The 8,653-nt window shown below is 52.4% G+C and overlaps 2 protein-coding genes across 2 annotated transcripts; both read right to left on the reverse strand.

Annotated features, from left to right (window-relative positions):
* Positions 1-813: 813 nt before the first annotated feature.
* Positions 814-3,266, reverse strand: mokI (Efflux pump mokI; the record flags this gene model as incomplete). The annotated part of the gene is made up of 9 exons (XM_037327302.1): positions 814-1,266; positions 1,365-1,522; positions 1,608-2,117; positions 2,184-2,243; positions 2,308-2,331; positions 2,398-2,624; positions 2,711-2,746; positions 2,830-2,870; positions 2,991-3,266. The coding sequence occupies 9 exons, from the start codon at positions 3,264-3,266 to the stop codon at positions 814-816; spliced, it is 1,785 nt and encodes a 594-aa protein (XP_037174368.1).
* Positions 3,267-6,437: 3,171 nt separating this feature from the next.
* Positions 6,438-7,428, reverse strand: CGCA056_v012059 (uncharacterized protein; the record flags this gene model as incomplete). Its single annotated transcript, XM_037327303.1, has 3 exons — positions 6,438-6,553; positions 6,638-7,156; positions 7,320-7,428. 3 exons carry the CDS (start codon positions 7,426-7,428, stop codon positions 6,438-6,440), a joined length of 744 nt encoding a protein of 247 aa, XP_037174367.1.
* Between the last annotated feature and the right edge of the window lie 1,225 nt (positions 7,429-8,653).

Raw genomic sequence — 8,653 nt, forward strand, 5'->3', positions numbered from 1 at the left:
AGAGGTGCTTGGTAGAATCCGGATTTCTCTGTCCATAAGCGGCAGGAATTTTGTCACTTGCTACTTTCTCGATTCGTTTCACAGGATTATGAACTAACAAGACTGCTGAACTTATTGTTCGTAGAGACTTTCACATCGCCCGGGCATCTTACTGCCAGCTGTGGTATACCTAACGGCTCACCCACAAGTCCCAATAAGAATATTTCTACATCAGGGTCGTCAAACCAGAAGATCGACATATAAAGTACCATACTGCGACTGAGAGAGACTCTACAGAACAATGGTAAGTTGAAGTATTGCGTCTCTTCTTACAGTAATCACCTTCATACGTACTCCGCTACCAGGAGGCTAGTTCAGGCAAACCATGAGACATAAAGAGGGTTGCCTCTTCGCCTCTATCCTGCGTCTACATGCCAAGTCCTTCACTTATTCGTCTCCGAAGCAGTCGGCGAATATCGATCAATCCTGACAAAAGCATGCAACACCCTTCGCCGATCGCAGAGCGAGGTGACAGCATCCTGCTCACGTTCCGGTCATCCAAATTAGCATGTCTCCTCGGCCACGAGATTCTATTTAAGCATCATCGAACAGTTTCGACTGCTGCTTAAATACATTTCAAACATCAAGATCGACTCAAGACATGAGTCTCTTTGGATACGTGTAAGCCAAATATTGTGCGCTTTGTATATCTGGAGAAACCTCCTTGGTATTTGCCCTACTTAATGCTATTGGTGATAGGGGACGCGGGATACGATTTACCAGCAATCGTATAGTGCTGTTGATATGAATCGTGTCTCCTGCAACTAGTCACGGTCATGCCCGTTTCGATTCTGGCCCTCTCTCGATGCCGTCGGAACCGCGGGCGCCCTCAACTACCCCTTCCGTACCGTTCTGCTCCGTCGCCTTCTTCCGCACATTCACCCAGCCCATACCCCAAGAAGCGGCAAACGACACCGCACCGAGCGCCACCAAAAAATAGAAGACGGCGTTGATGCTGTCCGAGAATGCGAGCAGCAGTCCGTGGAGCTCCGGACTGCCAGGGGGCAGCAAGCCTCGCACGGCTTCCGCGCTTCCACCCACCGCGAGCGCTGCCTCGGGACTTACTGAAGGTGCCAAGATGGAGACTTGCCGTGTAAGAGTCTGTGTAAATATTACATTGCCCACAACTGTGAAGATGGCCGATGCCAGATTCTCGACGAACAGCAAGAAGGCTATCGCGCTCGGGCTCTGGGCTGGCGTGACGGCGTTTTGTACTGAGATCACAGACTATGCAACAAGTTGATTTTCCCCCATCAGTAGAAGTCGATGAGGCCGGTGCAATATCACTTCGGGATGGACAATTGATCAAAGGGGGAAAGACGCACCATTTGTAGTCCCAAGCCGCGTAGGCCGAACAGAATTTGGTGTCCGATCCAAGCTGCCGTCAATGTATTCGGATCCCAGGTCGATATCAAACCGCATGCAATCGTAGTCGTCGCTCCTGAAAGAACGCTGAACGGGAGGTAGTAACCAATTCTTGTTACTAATGAAGGTCAAAAGTCAGCAAAAGTCTACCCTTTCCGTCCTTCGTCACTCTAAAATTCAAGAAGCAGGCGGGTTCAACTTACCAAGGGCACCAGAAATAACCAGAGACAGTAATTGCGTCAGAATCGAGGGCAGCATGTAGACACCGCTCAGCGAGGGGCCGACACGTTCCTTCACGGCCTGGAAGTAGATGGGGACGTGGTTGACTCCGACATAGTTTAAGGAGAATAGGGTGGTGCTCTGCATCGCGCTGGCCCATACCCGTCTCCTCTTGATGAGGTGAAAGGGGATAAGTGACCTCTCGCCCACATGCCACTCCCAGAAGGAGAACATGACCAACGTAGCACCAGAAGCAGCGAACAAGCCGATGACGACGGGCGAGCTCCACCCATGTTCGGTCGATCCCCAGTGCAGCGCGATGAGGAACATGACGGTCGTCGGAGCAAAGAGTGCAAACCCTGTGAGGTCGAGTTCTGGGATGATGCGGCGTGGGAGGGCAAGCGAGAAGGGTGGCTTGAGCGTCTCTTCCGGGACGTGGGTAAAGAAGAGGAAGAGGCTGGAGACCACGCCGATGGGAAGGTTGATGTAGAAGCCTACAGTTTGTCAGTTATCAAGTTGAGAGTTGCGCAAAAATCACCGGGGTGATTGCAACTGCTTACACCATCGCCAGCTCGCGTATTGCGTCAAGGCACCACCGATGAGAGGCCCGAGGACTATGCCTGTTTGACAGACTTGAGTCTGTTGTCAGCTCACCTCCCGTTAAACTCGGTCGTCTCTACTGACCTGCAAAGACTATGCCGTTGTAAACTAAAAGTAGGAAGTGAAGGTTAGTTCCGATATTTTGGACACTCACCTATACTGTCGGCAACTTACAAGGACGTTTGTGCAGGGGCACTGCTCCGGCGACGAGGTTCAGGGCACCGTTTTCCAACGCGGAGCTTCCCAGCCCGGCGATGGTACGGCCGAGGATGAAGAACATGGACGACGTCGAGACAGCGCAAAGCAAAGAGCCGATCTCAAAAATGAAGACGAAAAAGAGAAACGTGTGCTTCACATTGAGGTAGGTGTAGAGTTTTCCGGTAAAGGGTTGCAAAGCCGCACTGGTGGCCGGATTTGTTAGATTACATACAGTTCAAGTTGAGTTCTCTTTCGCATTGTTGTCTTCGGTGAAAGGGATTGTAGTTACCTTGAAAGCACATAGGCACTTCCGTACCATCCGATACTGTTGAGTCCTAATGTTAGCATTTGCGCCATTGTGGTTGTACAATTTCAAAAGATTAGGAATCGGTAGGGGGTTAAACGTACTCTTGCAACCGGTGGAAATCACTCGTAATGTACGGGATAGCCTCGGTTCGGGGGAGGCATCATAGTCAGCTGTCTGACCAGTATCGCACAATGATGCCCGTTATCAGTCAAACATTGTTAAAGCCGATTGTGACACGACACTGTGTTCTACCCGTACTCACCGTCGCAGTGATGCTGAAATCCAAGAGGACGAGAAAGAAGACAGACATAATGCCGAAGAGGGCAGCGTACAGCCTGTATCCGCTGATGTACTCGTGGTCTTCCTTGCCGAAGTCGCCATTGACGGCAGGATTGGCATTGGCTTCTGGTGACTCCGGGCCGGTGTCGGGAGCCGCTGTCCCCTGGATCTCCCTTTGGGCGTCGCCATGTGCATTCTCAGCTTTCTTGGAACTTGAGATGCCCATGTTTGTTGCGGTCATGGTTATCTCTGCCGCCATTTCTGCTTGACTCTGCTGTGGCTTCTCATGGATTGAAGCCTTCGGTAGTGAACGTGGTTCCATGTCCGATTCTGAGCGTAGTTATGCTTCTCCCGTCATAGTTGTCCGGTGCAAGAATCGTTGTTCTCAGTTTTCGATTGAAAGTTCGCGTGCGACGCAAGTTAAATCGAACCTGTCGAGGTAAGTAAGCAGAATGGGTAGAGGTCACATCTCTTTGTGTGTGATGAGACTGTAGCCATTACTTATAAGAGGTGTGGAACAAGCAATGCATGTCCCGACACCCCGCTTCCAACTTCGGAGCTCGTACTGCCAGTGCACTGGTTTGATAGTTTCTGTGGAAAGGAACCCTTGGTTACATGGACCTTTTGTAGTGCCAAGTAGATGAAGCAGATGAGACTTACTGATTGAGCCAAATTTTCTTGGCGAAGCCCTGATTGGATGCTCCCAAACAAGCACTCAACTGACGCTGACTGGGGATAGATGGTAAGTCAATATTCACGATAGGTACTTCTTAAATTCATCCACATGGTCTGGAGCTGAGCATCGCGTATTTAAGCTGATCTGTGATGGATCTTCGAGGGCTCTCCTTCTGGACCACAACCAGCCTTGCTTGAACTCAGGGTATTTGAGATTAATACATCAAATGGGTTACCAGACCGTGGCTATGTCTCCATTCGCCTTGCAGTGAAAATAAAGAGCACAGTCAAGGCCAGCCATATTGATACATAGAGAATACCTAGACGAAAAGGGAGGTAGGAAATTCCTCTGGTTCATGTGAGTACGTGAGATGGGCTTGAGACCAGACATACTACGTCGGAGATGAGGACGTAATGGAAGAGTAGATCTCGTCGACTACGCAAAGTATTTCAGAGAAACCTAGGTACGATCCTGCTTGCCAAGTCTTTATGTATCGGAAATGACGTCCTGTTATTCGACGGTCGAGCCCTTGAAGGCGAGGGATCTGCGAACTTTTCGGGTACCTAGACGAAGAACAGGGGCCATCGTTTTGTAGGCAGGATCCCAATGCGTCTATAAATTAAATAAAACTCCCGGATATGTGCTTGAAGCGCCGGAGAACAACGACAGACAATTTCGTTTTAATTGTGGATGTTGATGTTTTGACTGACGACGCATATCAAGTTCAAATCCAGAGTGAATGCTCAACTTACCTAGGTTAGAAAGTCCTCACAACAAAGCGAAACTCCAGAGTATTCAGCTGGCTCTACACACAGAATGATGAGAGACAAGACACATGGTTCGTCGGCAGCTTTGAAGAACTGTTGAGGGTGCTTCCATAGCCTAAGGCGGCTTGGCAAGTGAAGCAGCTGCATTAGAAACGGACCTTGTTGCGGAGGCAAAGATCTCCTTGCAGCATTGTTCAAACAATCCCGCCTGTGATTATATAGAAGGAAATAATCACACATGTGAGAACAGGACCTGCGTCATAGCTTATGTGGCCCCCTTGGATCAAAACGATCAGTAGCTCTACACCAGCAACGCCTCTACCATAGGCCCTACCGAAGTTTTTGAGGCCGTGGATGCCGGAGGCCGTAAACAAACTTGACGCCCAACTGCCAGACCAGACCTTCAGAGACTAGGATATGTTTGATTTAATCGCCAGTAGATCATCTCAGAGAAGTATTTAAACCCTAGAAACCGCCATTTCGATACATCACTCAAGAATGGGAAGACCAGCAAAGGCATCTTTGAAACGAAGCAAGAGTCCCATGGCGAAGCAATGAGTCCTCGGACGAAAGTGCTCTCGCGGAAACCCCTAGGTCAGACAGCCTTCTTTGCCGTTATTTATTCAGTGAGAATAAACGTCCAGAGTTGACGGGCGGCGGACGTGTCCGTCGAAAGTTCGATCCAGAATGGGCGGTCGAGAAAAGGACCCATAGTCGCAGAACAGTTCTGCTCAAGCATGGGTGCAACAAACAACCACCAATCGATATCATTCTTGGCTGTGTTCTCACGTTTGGATATAGACTAGAGGGCATATTTAATGACATGAAGCCCCTACATCTCATCTTGGAACATTGCCTGGTATGCCCCCAGACTGACCGACATCGTTCACGCATAGCCTGTCTGGAAAGAGGGCTTTCGGCGAGTATATAACTTCACCTCCCAGCTCGTCGAATAGGTCACGCAAAACAAAAGATGTGTATGGCAAGCGGCGTCTGCAATCATTGAAGTCTGGCACCGGCGAATGTCGAGAGTAAGAAAGCCAGTGACCCCATGGCAGACGCCTGTCTCGAGGAGTCGCATATCGTATCCTGGCTCGAGGGCTCGGTGAAATGCCGGAACACCCTCGCCATCGACCAGCGCTTCTGTCTGTAAGTTATTCGGCGACTACTCGGGCACCACTCGAACCACATCTATGCGAAGCCGAGGGCGACAATGACCGGCCAGCATACAGCCGTGATGCTGACGGTAGGTCTTGCTCGGGCCAAGGGGACGAAGTGAGCCCGGCGTTTCACTCACCATCCATACTCACGACGCCATTGTATGCCAAGATTGTGAGAAAGCTCGGTGAAGGTGCTTAAATACTACTACCCGGCGGGAGGTGATATTCGGCCTAACCGTTAAACATCACTTCAACCAACAAAATCCGTGCCAACGATGTCACCGTCGCGATTCGGAAACCACAGGCATCATCACACAAACTCCACACAGCAAGAGACCTCAGAGTCATCAGAACATATCATCCAAGTTTGTTCAATTTGATCCAAATTCCCATATCCCAAAACAAAACCCTAGTAGGTCCAGCGTTCCCTACACGAACGACGAAACGAACCGAGCCACACGGGCTATCCGTGAGGAGGGGGCTCACTCTCTGATGCATCTAACCCAAGCGATGCACCTTGTTGAAAGAGAAAATGTTCCTGTCCCGGCATAACCCATGGTCCCTCCTATGTTCCCAAAAAGCCTCAAAAAAGGGCGTGAAATCGTCTCCCCAATCCCAGGGGAGGAATCATCGGCTTCTCTCGAATGCTCTATCTAAAGAACGCCGATGGATGAACTGAAAGAGAGAAAAATGTGCAAGAAATGCCCAGCAAAAATACTCCTGTCCCAATGCATGACGGACTCTCATTTTTTGCTTCGGAAAGAAAGTCATATCCACATGCGGCATCAAACAAAAGAGAGACATACTTCATCATCTCGCGGTTGGGTCTACCAAAGACGTCCCGCGAGGCGCCTGCTCAGCTTCTTGCGCTGGTTGACCGGTTCGTTCTGACGCACATTTCTCCAGGGGCTGCGGTCGCGGTCTTCCCAAGTTTGCATTTGCGCTGTGTAAATTGAGTCAGTCCATTTCCCTTTCTCTCTCTCTCTCTCTCTCTCGGCTTCTTCTGTAGAATGCGCAAGGGACTTACCAAGAAACCTGTTCCAACGACGGTCCTCGTCCCACAGGATATCGTCTCCAGACTCCCTCGCGAGCCTCTCCCTCCTAGCCCGCGACGCCGCCTCCTCGCCGACCAGATACGGGTCCTCGAGCGGGCGAAAGTCCCTCGCGCGCTGCGCTGCCTCTTCCTCCGCCATGCGCTCTGACATGAAGCGCCGCAAGTGTGCGACAGGGTCAGCTCCGCCCTGGTTCATGCGCCTGCGGGCGACGTTGTTGAGGGTCGGGTTGGAGTGCACGGTGGACCATGTCGGTATGCGGAAGTTGTTGAGCTGGGGAACGACGGCCGACGCGGGCGGGATCGGGGGCAGGCCGGAGCGGGGCTGGGGGGTTGTGGTGCCAGAGCGGGTCGGGGCCGGGGCGGCGGGTAGCAGGGAAGTCGGGTATTGGGTGGGGCCGTTCGGGTTTGCGGCGGCGTTGTTTGCCGGGGGCGAATATGCGGGTATCGGCTCTGGGTTGGGTGCAGTGGAGTGGTATGAAGGCGCGTCTGAGACTTTTCTCACTGTTAGTATTTTGGTCTGGCGGATTTCCCATGGTGGGAAGGCAGGTGTCGTCGAGGTGAGGCTCAGGCGGGCATGTCAGGCGCCGCCGGGGCCGTGGCCAGTGCAGAGGCTCCCGGCGTCCCGCTCTCGACCTCGTGAGGATGTTCTACTTACAGTAAGACGGTGCGGCGGAACGGATCGAGGCTGTTTCAAAGTCCTCAGAACTCAGCGCGTCGGTGCGCGTGGGGAAGAATCGTGTGTGTTCGGCGACGGCGGCGGCCATTTTGACGAACGACGGTTGGTGGGATGAGGTGCAAGTTGGGAAGCGCGTTGTCTCAACGAGTTCAGGTGTAGCCAGTCGAAGGTAGAATGCGAAAGGTGGAAGAGAAGATGGCGACCATCGGGCGGCAGAGGGAGAACCGGGCTCTCTTCAATAACGGTGAAGCGCAAGTCAAGCAGAGATGCGGCGGCGGGTAGTCTGATGTATGTTGAGGTGTGTGCGTGTGCTATGTGTGCTGTGCGCAGAGATAACGAGGGCGAGAGGGTTGCAGAGAAGGTTGGGAAATGAGCGTTCTGGACGTAGATGACGCCTTCCAAGGCTCCAAGTTCTCTAAGACACGAGGGTCAGGGGAGAGGAATAAGAAGTCGGTCACGCACGAAGCGATGGAACAAGAAAACGAAGTGGACGCCGCCCACGGATAAAGCAGCCCAGCGATGGCTGCAAGCTTTCAGTCCGAGCCGGCGGGAACTGGGATGCCTCTGCCCGAAAGGTGGGTGCCCTTGGTGCGTGGTGCGTGGTGTACCGCCGTACGCAGCGAGCGTGTGTGCGTGGATGGGGGAGGGGTGTGCGGTGTAGGAGTGGAAGCTTGCGTCTTGGCGCAGCAGTAGCTTCGAGGCTCCTCGTATGTATCTTTGAGTAGATTTTGGGGATGGACGAGACCTTCTGTGGTTGTGTAGAGGAGGTGCGGGACACGTGAGAAGGGACCAGAACAAACGGCGAGTCCAACGACAGGAAGGCAAGGCCGGACGGAAGCAGGGTTCTGGGTTGATGTGGTTTGGATGTGTTTCTGTGGTGGTTTGGCAGGGCAGGACGATGCAGGTCAGATGTACAGTTTTCCTCTTTGAGAAGCAGAGGGAGGGGTGAGGGGTCGAGGCAGTGGAAGGGGGAAGTAGAAGAGGATGGATGGCATGCAGGTCGGGCGTGGAAGGTCGGTCCCCTTATACTAGATCAGGATAGGGAGGTAGAGGATGAGGAGGACCAGATCAATAAGCAAGCCAACAAGAGAAAGAAGTTCGCAGCGTTGATATATTAGCTGCTGGCCACGATAGACATGGTTGAACCGGGGCCGCGGATAAGAAAGGGGAAGCAGGCACCACGAAGAACGATAGGTAGGCAGACTGGAGACAAGACGGGAAGCAGCATCAGCATCAGCATCAGCAATGCAGGCTGGAGAGGCCGAGGAAGTGGAGGCACTGGAGGCAGTGGAGGATAGCACCAAGTGGCCCAC

The sequence above is a fragment of the Colletotrichum aenigma genome (assembly GCF_013390185.1).
Source record: "Colletotrichum aenigma strain Cg56 chromosome Unknown KSG_Cg56_contig08, whole genome shotgun sequence".
Classification (NCBI taxonomy): domain Eukaryota; kingdom Fungi; phylum Ascomycota; class Sordariomycetes; order Glomerellales; family Glomerellaceae; genus Colletotrichum; species Colletotrichum aenigma.